General features: G+C 26.3%; 1 protein-coding gene across 3 annotated transcripts; it reads left to right on the plus strand.

The window, feature by feature from the left end:
• Window positions 1-1,782: 1,782 nt before the first annotated feature.
• Window positions 1,783-18,925, plus strand: LOC113560497 (matrix metalloproteinase-16). Of its 3 annotated transcripts, none has more exons than XM_026966399.1 (11): window positions 1,783-2,195; window positions 2,936-3,065; window positions 4,700-4,807; window positions 8,557-8,708; window positions 8,994-9,147; window positions 10,477-10,625; window positions 10,697-10,886; window positions 10,970-11,248; window positions 12,832-13,013; window positions 13,112-13,301; window positions 14,725-15,381. In XM_026966399.1, exons 1-11 carry the CDS (start codon window positions 2,094-2,096, stop codon window positions 14,760-14,762), a joined length of 1,674 nt encoding a protein of 557 aa, XP_026822200.1. In that variant the 5' UTR covers window positions 1,783-2,093; the 3' UTR covers window positions 14,763-15,381. The 3 variants fall into 3 exon arrangements, with proteins under 3 accessions (XP_026822200.1, XP_026822201.1, XP_026822199.1); XM_026966400.1 differs by lacking the exon at window positions 14,725-15,381 and adding an exon at window positions 14,552-14,655; XM_026966398.1 differs by lacking the exon at window positions 14,725-15,381 and adding an exon at window positions 18,596-18,925 and having other exon boundaries at window positions 2,094-2,195.
• The last annotated feature ends 1,812 nt before the right edge of the window (window positions 18,926-20,737 follow it).

Here is a 20,737-nt window from a genome sequence, read left to right on the forward strand (position 1 = left end):
ATGTTGGGTATGCTCAAGTAGATAAGTATCGGTGGAAAAAATGCCTCGTGTTGTGTTTTTCAACCTAATATAATATGTTTAAAGAAAACAATTATTTTGGAAAATGACTAAATGATTTCTAGCAGAATTTCGTCAACCACCTATATATATATATATATATATATATATGTAATTTGCAGACATATAGTTCATTATTGGGCTATAGCAAAAACTATGTGAAATAAAATTCCAAGCTACTGGCATACGTAGAGATTTCATCAAATAAAATCGAATGGTACATATTTCTAATTATTGCACGTTTCTTGCTAATTTTATTTAATTTATAATCAATATCTGGCGAGTAATTCAGCTGATCACTGTTTATATCAGTAGCTAAATCATGCTACAACAAACTATAAAAATCATATGGGTCGCTAGAAAAACAAGCCTTTATAACAGCCTTTTGAATATATTTAAAGAGTCTATAGATATTAATGCTGATAGAAGATATCAAAAGGCTTATTGAAAATTGTTATGATATCATTCGTTTATACTATACGACATACATGATATTACGAAACACGATATATATGTATAGAATATTGACGTATTACGTACAGTAAGTATTAGAAATTTTAAAATGTATCAGAGTTAGATCAAATTAAAAAAATATATATGTAATAGTTTTTATGCACAAGCAAGTATGAATTTAGACATACACAATTTTTAAAGTAGTTGACAATACTATTCGTAGGACCTAGACCACCAAAATGCAAGTTAATTTATCAAAGAAAATTGTTAAGAATACCTTTCAAAAGGATAGAAACACTTATAAATATGATATTGAAATGTATCATAATGAAATACTATTATTATTATTTAGAACAATGATTAATGACATGGTTGTTTTATAATATGAATAGCAAAACAGTCTTTTGTGTCTGAAAAGAAATGATTATTTATCAGTGTTTAAAAAAATAGACGTCGCTAGAATAAACGAGCTAATTTCCACTAGACAGTATATCATGACTAAGGTTTTAGTTTAACATTTTTATTTTCCTTTTAAACATTTAAACGACTCATGTATAACATACAAAAGGATATGAAGTATAACTGACGTATAATCTAAACCATATTCATAAATTGGTAGACAGAAATTTGGCATCCGGAAACAAGACAATTCGAAATATATTCGGGAAAATTTCAAACCGAAAAAGTGTGTAAAGATAAACGGTTAAAGTATTAATAATTTTTATGAAATTATAATTCCACAGATACATACAATAAGTTATACATCAGTTATGATATTTTTATTACTTTCAACTGTTAAGCTTACCAATAATATTTTATATTATTAATAATCGTTACTAAACGCGCCTATTTTAAATTGCCACAAAATCATTTTCAATTTCAAAAAGAAAGTATTTTTTTTTTTTTTTTTACAAAACCTAAACATTCAGCAGGTACAATCCAATACCAAACGTGCACATACCTGCAGGCCGACGTACTCGATGAAAAAAACGTCATAACAAAATCTATTTAACAAATACTGTTCTAATTATAATTGTTGAAATTGTCACGGGAAAAATCACATTCATAATATAATACGTAGAGGAACATATGTGGTATTATACAGGTATGGCAGTCAGGCAGGTACCTATGCTCGACCAACCGATCGCCCTACCGCCCGCCAGTCGTCCCGCCGTACAACGTGTACAATGTTATAACGCGTTTTGCCCAGTGGTGTGGGAGACCGATATAATAGGCAGCCGACTGCGTGAATCGGCTTCAGAATCGTGACGAACCTCGCAGGCACTCGGGGATCGCCCGTCGTTTTCTTGGTTTTTATGTTTATAAAAATTGTTTTATTGACGCGCGTCCCACACATACGAAAACTAGCACGTGAACCGTGATTTTTTTTTCGTTCCCGAGATCGATCGTTTCGACGTGCGAAAATTATTTGCCAGTCGAATCGAGCGTACATGTATAGAGGTTAACACGATACCGCATATTATCGTTATCGAAAATTTCGCGAAAATTCCAATAGCAAAGAAGTTCGCGAAAACGTTCGCACGCACGATACTGTATAACTTTTACGCCGTACTACACGCATCATGACGACCTGCAAATCTTGTTTCGCGTTGATGAGCTCACTAGTCCTGTTATCCTGCGCGCCGCGATCTGCGGTCGCAGTTCAGACGGACGCACAAGCAATGGTCAGTATGGCAATATTATTTTTGTTTCTGTGTATGTAAATCAGGTAATACAGGTACAACGGACCGAGAAACTTGTGACAAAAGTTCATCGATGCCGACGTTGCTTTTTAATTTTTTCAAAATTCATAACCAATATTAGAATGCTTCTAAACGATCCGATTGATTTTAGAACACGCGTAACAGTGTTTTCAAATGTTTTAGAACAAGTCAATACTTCTACGATAAACATACAATGTATGTAAATAACAATTTAACTTATACTTACGTGTGTAAAATAATTATTTTTGTATTATAAAAATAAACACGTAAGACCAGTTTTAAGGTCAATTATTATTTTTATTGTTTTTATTTTAAAATTTATTGTAGCTTGATTATAAAAATCTTCTAAAAAATAAACTAATAATAAAATAAAATAAAATTGAATTAATTTACAACATTAAATAAGAAAATATATATTCAGCTTAAAAATAATATGTTATTCAAATTTCATTTTTACTATTCTATTACGCTTTATATATACCTATTAACTGTATAAATATATGGGTACGTAGGTACACGTCTTTAGAGAAATCGATATTTTTAGTTACGATTTTTATTATTATTTTGTAGAACTGGAATTGAAAATTAAATATGATCTGTTTAAACGTGTATATTTTTAATAGTAGTCAATCTTCAAAATTAATTTACCTAAATAATAAAAGTATTATAATTTAAACTCAATATTAAAAATTATTTTACAGATGTATTTATCTCAATTTGGTTACTTGAGCCCTTCGATGAAAAATCCAAATTCAGGTCATATCATGTCTGAGGAAACAATGGCTCGAGCGTTAATGGAGTTTCAATCATTCGTTGGTCTAAATCTGACAGGTAAGTGCGTCATTTTACCTGACTCATCCAAATATTATTAAAAAAACCGTTTCAATGTCAGTGAACCTAAAAAGTGAATTTACATTGCAAAATGACCATAGTACGCAATAAAGTTCCATCAAGTATTTATATTTTTTAAAATTTTTTTTTACTTTGATATTATATATATTTATATAATAATATTTATTAAATGAAATAATAATTCATAATATAATATATATATATATATATACAATTACTAATGTAAATTAACGAGATGATTCAATGATTCATATCGTGATCCAAGGGCGTGAGCATGGAGATTAATGACCTTCCTTAACACACCGCTGTCATGGTGTTTTAATCGTACACCATCAAACCTATGTATTTTTTCATTAGGTATTCATATAGTATAAACAAAAATGTATAAGATGATTTTTTTCCGGTAGACCTTGGGACAAAAAAAAAAAAAAAAAACTCGGTCAAATAAACTTGTTCGATAGGTTTTTACGCGAAACGTACATAATATTTTATTATGTATCTATGCAAAATTTATAGTTGGTATTTTGTTTAATATTTTGATACTTTTGAATCATGAATGTTTCATGTTGAATTCCCAAATGAGTCACAGATATTTAATTATTTTATATTTATGAGCAATAATTGACAGCCATATTATAACAGTTATATTAATATTATATAATATTTGTGTGTTATACTAACTTTTAAATATTGAATAACTAATAAAAATTAAATGCTGATGAAAACAAATTGCTTTAATAATACATTTAAAATCTATAGTTAATCATAACGGACATATTTTTTCATCCAACGTATTTATTTTGTATTTTAGAAAATTAATGTTATAATATTCAAATTAAATTTAAATTTAAAATATTATACATTAGGTGTTCATTTAGAGATATTTGATTAAATATTCACTAAGTTTGATGATTATCCGACTAAACTTATTTGATTTTAAAGATTGTCAAGCCTTTAGAGTTTAGGCTTATAATTAAAAAATATGTTTAATGCATTTTCATTAACTGTGATTAATTTAAAAGACATTTTCTATAATATTCTAAAATTGTTCTTTATTCAATTTATTTAGTTATGGTCCAAAACTGAAGTGTTATAAATTTATTATTTATATCATGTTATATGTATTTGTATATTTTATTATGATAAAAAAAATGGATTTTTAACTTCATATATGTATCTCTAACCAAATAGAAAAAAATATGTCAATAATATAGCCTAATAACAAATGCTTAAATTTATCTGAAATAAACGATTAAATCATGTGTTAGCTGATGTTTATAACTGAGTATACTCTACAGTGAAAATAATATTAATAATAATAAAAAAATGCAATTAACAAGAAATACACTTTTATTTTCATATGTTTTTTGAAAATAAATTCAGATAGAATGTTATTGTAATATGTACTATGTGTCTTTATAGCTCTTAAATTCGAAAATATTAAAATTATATAACTAAACCGATATAAAATCGTATTTATTATTGTATATATGATTGATATTTCCTTATGTCGATTATGTATGACGTATTCGTACCATTTGAATATTAATTATAGGTTGATACATGCGTTTTTAGCTATTTATTAATCAATCACGTTGTTTTTATTTTTGAAGGTCACTTGGATGACGAAACGCTACACTATATGAGTATGCCTAGATGTGGTGTTCGAGACAAAGTGGGATTTGCTACAGACTCCAGGTCCAGAAGATATGCTCTACAAGGTAAATATGAAATTTAGTACACATTAACTTTATTTTTATTGTATTAATAATTTAATCAATTGGAACCCATATTTAGTTTAGGATGCATAGACAAAATTTTAATTTTAAAAATTATTAATAAATAAACTTTGAAGAGAAATAGGTACTTCATAATTGATGCATCGACGTTGTATATTAAAAAAATGTATACAGTTCGTTATTTTTTCAATCATTTAAAATCATAACAGAAATAATAAGGAAAAAATAAAAAATGTATTTGATTTATGAAAGTTATAATCTACTAATGAATTAAAAATGTAATTATTCATTAAAAATATTAGTGAGCAAAGGTTTAAAAATGCTTACTCTTTTTATATTATTTTTATTCATTGAACCAAACACAATAAAGTACGTACGTTTGCGTAACATAATATTCCATCGCAATTTCAAAATTGTTGTAGCCTTGATTTTCTATTTTCCGATTGAAATTCTATTTAGTGTTCAAATTTAAATACATTTATTATGTGTTTATATATTTAATATAATTATTTTAAGTTGTTCAGTTGGTTTATATATACGTGATATTGAAATATAAAAATTGTTTTACCAATTATTATATTTTCAACTATACGAATATTATTGTATTTAATATGAAATGGGTTTTTGAATTTAATTTAAAAAACTAGCTAAAGTAAAATTAGAAATCTTTTTCATAATTGATTCAAATAATTGGAATATTATTAATATTGATATTTTTATTTTAGTATTGTTATTATTCTTAAGTTACCTATACTCGTATTATTATTTATTTGTTAAGCGTCAACCAAGTGTAGGAATTGAAATCAAAAATAAATACCTGGTTCAAAACCAATTTTCTTTAGAAAAAAAATCTAATAAAAACCATAAATTTTATATGTGATTTTATTTTTACACTTTTTTTTTAACACACTACAAAGCGATAAAGTTTAAAATGGAAACAAAGTAGAGCATAAAAAAAATACAAAAAAAAAATAAGTAATAATTTTATTTGGGATGTCGATTTAGGTGTCTTATATTATCTTAACCAATACTTTAAACTGATATAAAAATACATGATAATATTGAAATATACACGCACACGCGCGCACACATACACACACACACACACACACACACACACACACACACACACACACACACACACACACATATATATATGATGTATTTAAAATAAAATATATTTCAAGTTATTCTGAAACAACGAAACAATAACAATTACGATCAAGTAAAATATATTCAGCTTCTGTATTCAACACGGTATTCGGTTTTTGTGCCAATAATGTTATTTTGCAACAGGTATTCTGCATGAGTTCCATCACAATATTATGCGTGTACCGTATCTATTATTTTGACGTGAAATACTTGATTGAAAATATTGTTTCGATGACATCACATATACAAATTTCCGCATATTTTTTTCTACAATAGAAAAATAAATAATTGCACTTAGTCATAGACTGTAATAATAATACATATAAACGCGTTGTAATTGTTATTGGTGGTAAAAATGATCTCTCCCTCCACACACGCACGCACGCATATACACACACAGACATACACGAGTATTTCTTAAACATTGTGGTCCATATTACCTGTTCTTTTATAATGCGTACGCGTTAAATCTCTTTTACGCTATTTTGTCAAGTTCAATGCGACCAATTTTCCACTTGTCTTGTCGGTCCCGGACAAAGGACGTACACATTCATCATATAATATATAATATATATATATGTATACTACGAGGAGATAACGTAATATTGCAATATATATTTATAAATGTATACGTGTGTGAGTGTGTGCATGTGTGTAAACCGTCCCTCAAATCTGGTACTGACTTATTCAGTGCGTATTCTGGGTCACATTTTATCGTATGTATACCTATTAGAAAATTCTTATATAATATCTGTAGTTAAATAATAACTCAGACAATTGCAGTATAATATATATATATATATATATATATAATATCATTGTACAATAATAATAAAAAAAAATTAATTTATTGTAAAATTCGATTTAAATAGTAAATTGTTGCTGTTAATTGTTGGATATATTTACACAAGAATAGATATTATGTCGAGCGTATTCCGGATAAATGTGGGTTTTTATTTTATCCAACAAAAGATAACAGTCTTAATTAAAAATTCTCCAATTATCCCATAAGTACGACTGATATATTAGCACAGTTGCTGTGTATGCATAGAAAGACGTGTATTATTATGTAAATTGTTTGTATGCACCTACCCATTATAGTTCTATCGAAATTAGCCCTTTCGCATCAAATTATATAACTCGGATGTTTGAATATCCGGTCCAATCAAACATCATTATTGTCAAGTATCCTCTGGACAAAACTGAAACAACAATAAAATAATTGTTTTGCACGCATGCCATTGTAATTTTCCTGGGTAATAATATCATTGTTTAGAATACGCTTATGACTAAAATGACCCCGAATAACATTTACAATATTTTTGTTATATTCAATAAATAAATTAATATAAAAGGTAACACTAAAATATGTATTAAATGTATATAACAATTGAACACATTTAATATTTTTATTTAAAAAATATATTTACCATCATAAAAATTGTATTATATTTCATAATATAAATCGAATTAAATTTAATAAAATTACATTATTCAGTGTTCATAATTAATGAAGGTATTTCTTTGTTTTTATATTTTGCGTAAGTTGTTAATTGTTTTACTTTTTATAATGATAAAAAAAAGTAAATGGTTTTTCTTGTCTTAATTATATATACATTAATTTGTTTATTTTCTGAATATTTTGTCGATTAATGTTATTATTTTAAAATTATACATTAAAACAACAATGGTTGTTAATATATGATATATTATATTGTAGGTACCTACTTCTAGGTCCTAATATTATTTAGTCGAAGATACAAGAACATGTTTATAAAAACCTAATATTTAATTTGTATAACAATCAGTATATTATTATATTATATTTTAACGAATAATATTAATATGTTACTAGTACTTATATTATTATCAATTAAATAAATATTTCGTTTAAATTATTTTATTTTTAACGGCCTTCTTTAGACTAAATAAAAATAAATAAATAAACAAATAAATAAAAAACAATATAATTGTAACATATTTCGTCATGAACGTCTATTGATATTTTTTCCTATCGTCGTACATGTATGCAATTATCGTGTAATGCCATGACCAATTGAATTTTGATTTTTGTGTATACGGCTAAAAAAAAATATTTAAACGATATTGAACATTTTTACGCTTGTATGAGTTATGAGTATACATTGAAATGAAACGAATTTCCGTAAAAAATACGACAGATTTGCTGTACTTATATCCTACGTGTATATATTTCTCACTATGATGATAATAATAATAACAATATAAACAACAACAATAATAATCACAATAATTTAATGTGTTGTTTTAAAAATGCTAAACGTGTACGTTGAACAATATAAATAATGTAGGACTCGGAAACACTAGTAGGATCAAGGAAATGAGACAATATTATATTTGTCATACAAGAACTGTTGGTTGTATAAACTGTGCTTATAATAATTATGCATATTTCGACCTAGCCGATTAATCTCCTCTAATTATTCGACGTTGTGTGTCATACACAAATGTATTTATATTATATACACATTACAAATATTGTATAATATATTATTCATAATATCCATAATATTATGTATAATGTATGTATGCATTTATAGGTAGCCGGTGGAGGGTGAAAGATTTGACGTATAAAATATCCAAGTATCCTAAACTGCTGGGTAAGTCGGAAACGGACTCGGAAATCCGGAAAGCATTCGACGTATGGTCTGAAGTTACACCGTTGACGTTTACTCACAAAAAGTCCGGACAAGTAAGTTTGGAATATATTATAATACATTAATATATCACTGTTTCGAAATGATTAATTTATAATATAAACTAATTTGGATGTGTACTTTAATTTTAAAACTAAATTTAAATAAGTTAACAAATAGACCAATATTTATATTGTTTCATAATTTATCTATTGATTACGTATTTAATTATGATTTGGTTTATTATGTGTCGGAAAATAATAAAAACTTAATTATAATTTTTTGATAATGTTGTTGTATAATATTGGAATTTAATAGTTTTTTTAAAACTGTAAAAATAGGTACACATCGAAATCAGATTTGAAAAAGGCGAACACGGCGATGGGGATCCATTCGACGGACCGGGTGGAACTTTAGCACATGCTTTCTTTCCAGTATACGGTGGTGATGCTCATTTTGATGATTCAGAAAAATGGTCAATAGGTTCATTTAAAGGTTAGATTGTTATTTTAGTTCGACTGTTTTAAAATTATATTATTTAGTCTATCATAAATAATTTATAAATATAATATTTAATATTCTATATAAATAAACAAAAAAAGAAATTTATTTCCAAAATATGTAACTATGATCGTTAGAATTGAATATAAATAATAAAAAATTAGAAAATCAAGTAATTATCTAGCTTTGATAATCAAAACGTAAGTTATATAGATTGTTGTATTTTACTAATCTAACCTTTAAATATGAAAATTATAACCTAACCTAACCTATAAATATATAAGTTATTTAATTATTTAAATAATTAATTAATTACATTTTATTAACAACTTACTATAATATGTGATGTATTAAATAATATAAATATCAGACATACACTTCAAGTAAAATTATTATGACAAAATGCATTTTATCAATATAACAACGCAGTAGAATTATGTATTTACTTTATTACAAATATTAATTACTTAATTTTTGCTTCATAGATTGAGATAAAAAGATATTAGGTTTTTGATTTGAAACATATTGTACAGTTATTTTACAGTCAAATGCTGTAACGCATAAACACTTTTTATTTCTTCGAAATGTGATTTTAATAATTTGATTTTGAAATTTACCGATAATTTCATTATTATTCAAAGTGTTTTAATATGACTAAACATACATAAATCACCCATGAGTGGTGCGTCAATAAACAATTTAAAATTGACTAGTGAATAGTGATGGAGGCATGTAAAGTTTCTGGTATATTATTTATTACTAAAATGTAATTATCCCTAAAATTCTTGTAAAAATAAAAAAAACCAATACTGTAAAATAAATGGCTTTCCTTCTTCACTTTGAATATAACTATTTTACTTTTAAAAATTACCTTTGAAAGCTTTTTGTTTTAACTAAAGATCTCTGTAAAGTGATACAGTTTTAGAATCATTTTTAAAAGAATATTTTCAAAGTTAAAAATTGTCTTAATTAAAAAAAAAAAATAGATGAATGAAGGTTTTTATAAAGTACTGAAACGTTGAATTGTATAATAGACGAATAGTATATTCAGTAATGTTGATAACCATTGTTGACAACATAGGTTGATTAAAGATGAAAAATAACATTTTTTCTGTAACCAATGTAAATTAAAATATGAAAAAAAATGCCTAATTTGTTTTTATTTAGTACACAATTAGTATTATAATAATCTTATAATATTAATATCTGCACTTATATAATATATTTGAAAAATTAGTTGTATGAAAAAAGATTATAAAATTACTCAATATACAGGTATTACAGATGGTGACGTACAATCATTCATGTGTAATTTTTTTATAGGTACTAATTTATTCCAAGTAGCAGCTCACGAATTTGGTCACTCATTAGGATTATCTCACTCTGATGTCCGGTCCGCATTAATGGCACCGTTCTATAGAGGTTATAATCCGTCATTTAATTTGGATAGCGATGACGTAGAAGCCATTCAGGTTGAACATCAAAATAATTAACTATTGTACATTAAACTGGACTGGACATTTATATTTTTCCACTTTTCCAGGCTCTGTATGGTGCTAACACCTCGGCAGAAGGATCAGACAACGACGACGACAGTACTAGCCAAGGATCGGGTAAAAAGACAACAACGCAAGAACCGCCGGGCACAGAGGGCAGCGACGCTGAATTATGCACAGACACTAAAGTGAACGCTTTGTTCAATTCGGCCGCCGGTGAAACGTTTGTGTTTAAAGGTACAGTTTTCTATCGGTTGTCGAGTGTTTCTTTATTTTGTACGATATTATAAAATAATGAAAAAACTGCGTTCTCTGTATAGGTGATTATTATTGGAAGTTGACTGACGACGGACTCGCTCAAGGATTTCCCAAGCCTATCGCAGGCACGTGGTCTGGCCTTCCAGGCAGCATAGACGCTGCATTTACGTATAAAAACGGTAAAACTTATTTCTTCAAAGGCACAAAGTATTGGAAGTACACTGACACCACAATGGATGACGGGTATCCAAAAGACATAGCCGAAGGCTTTGCCGGTATCCCGGATAATGTTGACGCCGCTCTAGTTTGGAGCGGGAACGGAAAGATTTACTTTTTCAAAGGTTAGTTTTGTGTAACACGGACATATTATATCGTTTCATCCTCTTACATTCGTCTGATAAAAACGAATTTAAAATTTTAATACCAAAGACATTTTACTAATAATACAATGTTACTTAATATTATGTGTTTCATAACTAACCCGTTTACGATATCTTAACTAAGCAACGACAACTAAGTTTTTTTAAACTTAATATTTGAACTTTCTTCTATTGGATGGTAAGTAGTTACTTAACACATTTATAACACATAAAACAATCAGCACAAAATAACAATATTATACTATATTTATTGAGCTTTAACAATACATATACTTACTGTATACTATACTTAAGTAGGTAAATTATTTTATAAGATTAGTAACGTTTTCGCTTATTATACTTGGATACGTTAGCAACAAAAAATAACCAACTTGGATTCATGTAATTATTTGTTTTTTTAATATTTTTTAGTACAATTTGAAACAAATACTATAACTTTAATAATAATTCAATTTAATTTTTTTTAAACTTTATATTATTGCTATCAAAATAATTATACTTAAACTATTTGTCTTGACCATACATTTTAATTTACTTAGAGGCAGATTGTAAACTGAGTATTTAGGTTCAATAGTTTCATGCTATATTGTTTTATTATTTCTTTTATTTTGTATAGCAGAATCTGTAAATTGTTACTTTTTTATTAGAAAACTAATGTTTTGTTCTTCTATATATTTCAATATCTGTTCATATTTTTTCTTTAAACTCTTTAATTTTTCTTATAAAAAAAATATATTTATACCTTGAATATATAAACCTTATTATGTTAGTATTGATTCAAGTTATATGCGATATTTTTCGTGAAATTATTATAACTTAGTAAATTACGAAAATAATAATGATAGTAATATGAATATAATATGACATAAACTTCCTTAATAATAGACGGTGATTCATCAGTCTTCTTCGCTTAGAATTGTTTACCGTATTTCTGCAATGTTTTATGAAAATTGAACACATCCACTACAGTAACCCATTCGCTGACGAAGTAAATTCTAATCTACTATACATCTGATTAAGTTCCCTGGTTTTTAATTTAATTTTGTATTAAAATTAAGAGTTTGTCTAATTTATTGTTGTTATTATGAAATCAATACAAGTAGGTATTTACTATATATTACGTCTTATTTAGTACTATTTTAACACGTTCAAATAAGAAATCAATTATTCACATGAATTTTTATCTATTTTATTTATCAACTTGCATTTATATTTTACTCTTAAAGTTTATTACTTTTTAGATAACTATATTAATTATATGAAAGTATTTTTTTTTTGAATTATGTTTTATTCTCACGCACTTTTTCAAGTTTAAAAACTAATCGATATCAACTTCTGACTATGATTAATTAGGAGTATAATAATTTGTATTTATATTTCTTTAATATACTTAACTTTGAAATCGCTCATAAATCAAAAAAAAAAAAAAAAACATTACTTAGGTATTACAAGTTTAACAATACAATTAAAATACAAATAAAAAAATCAACCCATTGGTTGTTTATTATATAATAATATAATATACTAATTATTATTCATTCTAGGCTCAAAGTTTTGGAAATTCGACCCAATTCAAAAGCCTCCCGTAAAGAGCACGTACCCGAAGCCTATTAGCAATTGGGATGGTATACCAGATAATATAGACGCAGTTTTGCATTACACGAATGGCTATACATACTTCTTCAAAGACGAAAACTATTACAGATTCAATGACAGAACATTTGCTGTCAGTATAATATAATATTATTATTTTTAAATGTCAACGTCGACCAATTATCAAAGTTTTCAACTTGTCTATATTAATCATTTGTTTCAATTTCTCAGGTCGATATTGCAGACCCACCTTTCCCACGTAATGCTGGATATTGGTGGTTTGGTTGTAGAGCTGAAAATAAGGGACATCGGCAAGAAATGACTGCAGCGCCCAGTGTACTTAGACCAACGTGGCTGGAAGTGAGACGGGATCACAAGGGGAATCAAAACACAGATGTCGGTGATCTGATATTGGACGCAGGTGAGGCTTTTTGTTTTACGCATTATAAAAAATGGGCTGAATGGGACTTATATATTGCTATCGGTGTGTTTCTTTTTAATTTTTTTGTTATTTTTTTATTTATGCTGAGTATTCGATTACCTGAACGATTAGACGTGCAAATAAAAATAAATCGTACACAAATCTGTTTTGTGTGCGTGTTGTACACGCCGTGTTTGCAGAACAGTTGAAATTAGTCTAATTGATTTCTTAATATATTTATCTGTAATCGAACACTTGGTATCTAACGCACGCTCCCTTTGCGATGCTAATCGAACAATTAAAAATGCACTAGCATAAAGGTGCATATTTGGTGTTCGGTTAGTGCAGTTAATAGTAGGTATGTGTTGCAAACGGTGCGTTTATAATACATACGATTCGTATCGCTGTAGAAGTTATTCTAGTAAATTGTTTTGGGTGCATGGTGGTATTATGAATTTCAAAATAATGCTCCCGGTGTTTGATCAGGATCGTTGAACGCGTCAAATTTTATTGACCAATGGCAACTATTTTCACATTGTAAATATTGTTATAATGTCCCTTTTCATGGCACCGGAAATATTGTAATCATTTAACGTAATCGGTTAATGTATTTGCGTACTTGGGTGTCAGTTTTTTTTTCTGTGAACGGTTATTTTTTTTTATGGATTTGCTTATTTTTTTTTTTTACGGATACTTGTGTATTTACTATCGTATGCTGGTGCAAATGCATGGTATGGTGTTTTAATAATACAGTGTTGTGTTTTAAACAAAATTAAATGTCTATAAAATGTTTAAATTTATTTATATATTTCATATTTTATATACATACAATCATATAAATTCGCTGTTTCTGACTTAATATTATAAGTGGAATGTGAATAAATACTATAGTAATTATATAGTAAAAGTTGCACGAATTCAATGGGTGTGTATGTGTATTATATTAACACGTAAGATCGGTTATTATTTTTGAGAGTAAAACCAACCCAGAGGAACCTATACAACTGTTCTATCGGTTTTACATATCACTTGGTTTTTCAGCATGACATTCGCGTTTCGATTTATTGCTATTTTTATATTGTGCGAATAACTATTGTATTGTAGCTATATAATTGACGTTCGGTTCGTTTATTGCACACGCTTTAAATTTTTTTTTTTTAGAAAACGACTTAAAAAAAGTTTATATATTTTGAACCGTAAACGATAATATTATAGACTCATCACATTGTATATTATTATATTACATGTAGCTGCATAAACAAGTTGTTCGGTGCTGAACGATTCGCTCGCATTATGGATATCGGTATACTGGTATATGCTGGTTAGAAAAAAATCTATAGATATACCTACCGCTTTAAAAAAAAAAATTTGTTAAATGTCCACCAACAATTTTTAAACCACCAGTATTGGATTGTGTTAACAGAAGAAGATAGTGGCCACACAAGTATTTTGAAAATATGATACTGTGCGGAGGACCGCGTCGATTTATTATATTGTTTGTTGAATGTTTTGGACACAGTGTAATACCTTACCTACACGTCAAGTGCCGAGTACAACTACTGGACCTACCGAGTTATCGACCGACTGCAACGCCACCGTGCCGGAGGCATGTTTTTGTATATATCGGTATGCCTATACAAATATGAAAAAAAAAAAACAAATAATTGTTATTAGGATTCAAAAGGCCCGTGTACAGCCTTTAAATATTTATTCCGAACTTTGAATGTACGAGTTCAGCGTTGGGTCGACTTTTTAAGAGACTGAATTTTACACATCGTTATATAATATTATATGTACCTGTATTTAAGATGATATCATTATATTTAATTTTTATAGTAGATATTATTTTTATTGTAATATATACATAGGTATACGTTTGTTTTGTTTGAAAATTAATATTATTCTCATTCCTTGTAGAGATATTATTTTTTTAATTATTTTGTATTTTATTTCAATAATATTATCTCATGATACGCGAAATAATACTATGTTGCATTTATATATTTAGTACATTGTTCAACTTTTACAGTTTTTGAATGAAACTTGAAATATTGTTTGAAAATATAGAAACTGTAACTGATTTAAGTGTATTTTATTGTAAAATCATATGTTGTTTTTTAACACGTTTACGTAATTAAAAATAATGAATAATTTTAATGTCTTGAATGAAAAAAAAAAACGTCTACAAAATATTTGTCAATCGTCTCGTTATTTAGTTCATTAGAAATGTAACTATTGTAATAAGTTTGTTACAATAATTAAAATATAGTAGTTTCATGTAAAATGAATTAAAATTATGAAGACCCAGTCTTTTATAAATAATGTTTCGGTTGTACGATTGGTGAATAAAAAAAATTGTATATTTAATAATTTTAAATTTAAAAAATCGGCAAAAGTTTTTCATAGACAATATGCAAAAAAAAAATTATATCGGGAAATACAATGTTGTGTTAGTATTATAAAATAAACTCGAAAGAAAGATAAACGACGATGCGTAGGAAAAAAGGCATGTGGCAATTTAATAGCTATGGTGGAGCGGAAAGATTCGAAGAACCGACGAAGACGAAGCTTAGCCGATTATACGTGTGGAGAGCCCCTTAAAAAATTGATGAAATTACAAACTATTATTCTTCTGAAAAAAAAAATTACCAAGCAATAATTTCATATTCTAAGTACAAATATTATTTTATAAGTTTTATTAAGCGTTGGCTGGTAAAGTATGGCTTATTTCTAAATTATGTTATTAAATAAAATCAAAAAAAGTAAACTATTACCAATATTAAAATAATAATAAAAAAAAAAAATATTATAAATTAGTATAATTTATTACGCTTATTAAGTAAATAATGAATATAAGATTTTTAAACTATACTCAAGAAAATAAAAATTATAATTAGGGATATACATGGAATATAATATAATATATATAAGACAATAAACTGGAATATAAACGATAAATTGTATTATTGATATGATATGAATTTTTTAAGCTGATTTATAATCCTATCTTTTTAACATCTTCATTTGAATATTCGATAAATTTTAATTGATTATTCTATGAGTTTGAATAATCGTATCTCATATAGTTAATTATGTTAGTCTTTTGTTTTATTATGTTTCATTTTTTAAACAGAAAACGCCAAATTTTGTGCTTAAATTTAATGTTTTATAACTTAAAATAATATCAGTATAGATATCGTATTTAATAATAATATGAACATTTTCGGAATTTTTAATAGTTGTTTAAACTACGGACTTAATACTGACATATGAGAGATCTTAGTACGAGGACATTTTACTAACTTTTTTTAAGTAATTCTATAGGTATGGCATTTTGACTGATTAGTATTCTGCTATATAGGCATTAATTCAAAATGTTTTGACTATTCGTGAAATTGATGGAAAAATAATAAATAATTTCAAAAATGGATTTTACTTTAAGTTGTTTATAATTTATACTTGTTAAATGTAAATTTCATTATTTTTAATTACTAGAAATATCCAATAGATTAGTTACAGTTATTAATTAAATGATTAGAAAATTATATTTTTAATACCAAGTGTTCTTTGAAAGAAAAATAATTATAATATTTTACTTTGAATAAATATGTAATAAGTAGAAATACATTATATTAATCTTAACAATCAAAATTAATATATATATATATATTTTAAAACATTTAAATGTTGTAATTAAATCCAAAGAAATATTATATATTATGTAGGTACTATATTTTACCGTTATAATATATCCGTTATGAAGATTTTAGACATGCATTTAGTTTTTTTTTTTTTTTTGTAATGTCGGTTGTCTCGCTAGTTAGTGATCTACTTTGAGATAACTATAAAATAAGATCTTAGTAAATATGTAATATTCAATGCATTCTAAAGAATATAAAGAGTGGTTTAAAATTAAAAAAAAAATGCAGTTACATGTTACAATAGCTTTTTTGAAGCACCGGCTGGCGTAGAGACTCTTGACATCGAAATCTGGTTTGAGATGTCATTTTTTTTTGTAGGCTTAATCATTTGACTTATTCATCCTTACTTTGAAATATTTTTTTTCTGGCAATATTATCATGTTACTAGTTCTTTCAAAATGGTTTTTCGCAAGATAATAACTTATTCTGTATTAGTAAGTCGATCTCAAGTGACTAGACTCCAAATATACTAATAAATCTGTTTTGTGACTATAAGGAGTACGATATTGTTTCATCTAAACTATGTAACTATGTATGTGGCTATACATATCATAAGAACTCATAATTAAAGCTTGTTTAAAAAATAATATTATCCTGTTTAGGACCACACTATTTCAATTACGCAAACCGTTGTGTACCTTCTACTTTCTAGCTAGTAATTTATCTTTTTAAAATAGTGGTTAAAAATAGATAATAATGATAAAAATATGTATGAAAAATCGGACAAGCTTTATAATTTAAATGTTTTTATGACTACAAGAACATAATCACATTTTTTCTATAGCTTTCCGTTACAAATATCTCAACCATGGTACATACTCACAAATATTTTAGTAGTCTTCCCTAATATATTTTCTTATTCTGCGGTAAACGTGTAAAGTACTACTAATTCTACAACTGTTCATTCTTTATTAAAACATACGATTTAAAAAAAAAGTTTAAACAATGTTTTTTGCGAAGATTTATGAAGTACTTAACTTAAATATTTAACATTAAACGTTCAGTTTTAAGTTTATAATTTCGTATAATGTTGAATGAAAAACAAAATTCACAAGTTAGATCAAAATAATAATAGCTTAACCGATTTTAAGACTATTATTTTTTATAGCACCATATACACTATCTAAAAGAATATTAAAGATCGTTTAGCTTAAGTTTAATTTAATTGAAAAAAAAAACCATATTTTAATTTACAACATGGATTAAGTATACATTATTTGCGTAAATACATATTTAATCTATGTTTACCATATTTTAATTTATCGTATAATTTATTTAATTGAATAAAAAATTCCTAGTAATTATTTATTTTAATTTCGAAAAAACACAAGTAGTTTGGTTCTGAATATGAATACTCCACTAGGGGGCGCATATATCAACACTACAATATCGTGGTTTTTCCGAAGAGTAGCAATCAATAAGGTCAAGTGCCTTATTAAGGGATACATTCGATAGTGGTACATAGACAAGTGTCCCTGTAAAATAATTCAAGTGACTTCCAATGTCCTTCTCATCCCACGCAAAAGGGATCATTAATTTTGTGCTATATTTTATTGATGAAAAATGCAAAAATTGTAATTTTTTTTTTTTAAGACAACTCTAGAAAATTCAACGAGACGCAGTTGAGGTTTGCTAGAAGCAGTTCATCAAAACACACAGTCAATGCCTTGTGTATTATCTTGACCTCGTTGTGGTGGTGCATTTCCTGAAATTTAGGAACCAGATTCAGAGTTTCCGTGTTCCAGGTGTTTCAGATACTCAACCGTTTGCAATTTATAACTGTGATAAAAACCAAACTACTTACCCATTTAAAAGATTATTGTACCTATATTTTTCATATTTTTGTATGTTTATATTTATATTTATTTATTTATTTATAATTTATTAAATGACCGATTCATTGAAAATCCAACCAATTGTTTGTAATACTATTTATTGGGGTATGAACCCAAAAATTAATTTAACATACTTAATAATAATTATAATACTGTAAAATAACTTGTATTGCTGCTATTTTGACTTATTTGTCTATTTCTTTTTAATTATTTTTTTTTATTGGTATAGTTGCCATTCACCAATACAATTTAATATTTTATAATTATAATCATAATATTCAACCATGTTTTTTCCCATACTCCTATAAGTAAGTAGCTGTCATAAATATGATTTCAAAATGATAATGTTACAGGAACATTTTAGAATATTTTAAATAATAATAACGATTCTATTTTTGAAATATTTTAAAAAGTTATCATCTCCTAAAATGTCATCTGGAATATATTGTCTTTAATGTTATAATCTTATTATTATTTCATCAACATTAAATTAATTAAGTCTTCTTATTTTATGTCGTACATTCATATTATATTATAGAAATTATTTTATATTGTACAAAAGCCAGTGAATTGATCGATAACGTGTTTATAGCAAAGTCGATTTTTATAAAATATTGAATTTGCTTGTCAAGATAATATTAATTAAGTAATAATAAATAATAATAATTTTAAGTCATTTTAGAATCAAAATTTGTGTAGTATGCTCTTATTGTACATATTTATGTATATCAATACGTAATTATTTTGTTTTTTGAAGATTAAACACATTAATTTGTATGAAAATGTTATGCTGGTTGTTACTTTATATTTTCAAATGTATAAAATATCAACAATGTTTGATTTAATTTTTAAGTTGAAAATTTATTATTGAATACAAATTAATTATTACTCGATAAATGTATTAATTTATTAATTTATAATAAGATTTTTAAATGAGTGTGTTTGACATTTGACAATTCATTACTCATAAATAAATTATGAGCATTTGGTGTTAATAAACACAATTTTTTTTTCAGATAATTAATACATAATATTTTAGAATATTGAATGCTATAAACACATTCTATGCTTGGAATTGGTGTATATAAATATATTGTATTTGCATACTTGAATAGGTTCAAGATATATTTCTCATAAATTATTTCATGAAAAGGAGTTGACTTTTTTTAAATTAAATTAAATGTAATAAGAAAAATATATTGATATGTGATTTAGTATTTAAAAAAAATATATATTATAAATTATAATGTTGAATAATATAAGAAAAAAAAGAAAGAATAATTTTTGTTATTAGGACATCAAATTATTCACAATATTTATAAATATTTCATAGATTTTTAAATAAAAATCTAAAATGTAATATAATAAACCGATGTACTTGCTGATGTACTGATAAAAATCTCATCTTTAATTTAATATTGCTGTATAATGTTGTTGTTGTTATAGTTTCCGTTATTACCACGTTTTTATTTTTAATATTTATTTCACGGAACCAGATGAAAAATGTGTAAATCAAAATTGCTTTCTGGAACGAAAAGAAATAGGGTTTATGTTTGGTTACAATACTAATTATGTCTGCACGTTGAATGAGTGCGTATTTCGGTCGAATTTCACTGCCCCAATTTTTCACCGATCGCCATCCATTTCTGGGGGTATAAACCGTATATATATATGTATATATATATATATATATATATATATATATATATATATATATATACTGTTTGTATAGACTCAAAAGTAGAGAAAAATACCCAAGTTTAACGCTAGACTGAAACTTTTGACAAAGAAAAAATTCAAACACTAACTAAAATTAAAACCACGCAGACATTTTCCACGAGTTATCGTTAACCAAATAAGTAATTTTTTGGTCAGTCGAAAACGTCCTAGGCGTTCAAGT

This window comes from Rhopalosiphum maidis, chromosome 1 (genome assembly GCF_003676215.2).
Source record: "Rhopalosiphum maidis isolate BTI-1 chromosome 1, ASM367621v3, whole genome shotgun sequence".
NCBI classification, from domain to species: Eukaryota; Metazoa; Arthropoda; class Insecta; order Hemiptera; family Aphididae; genus Rhopalosiphum; species Rhopalosiphum maidis.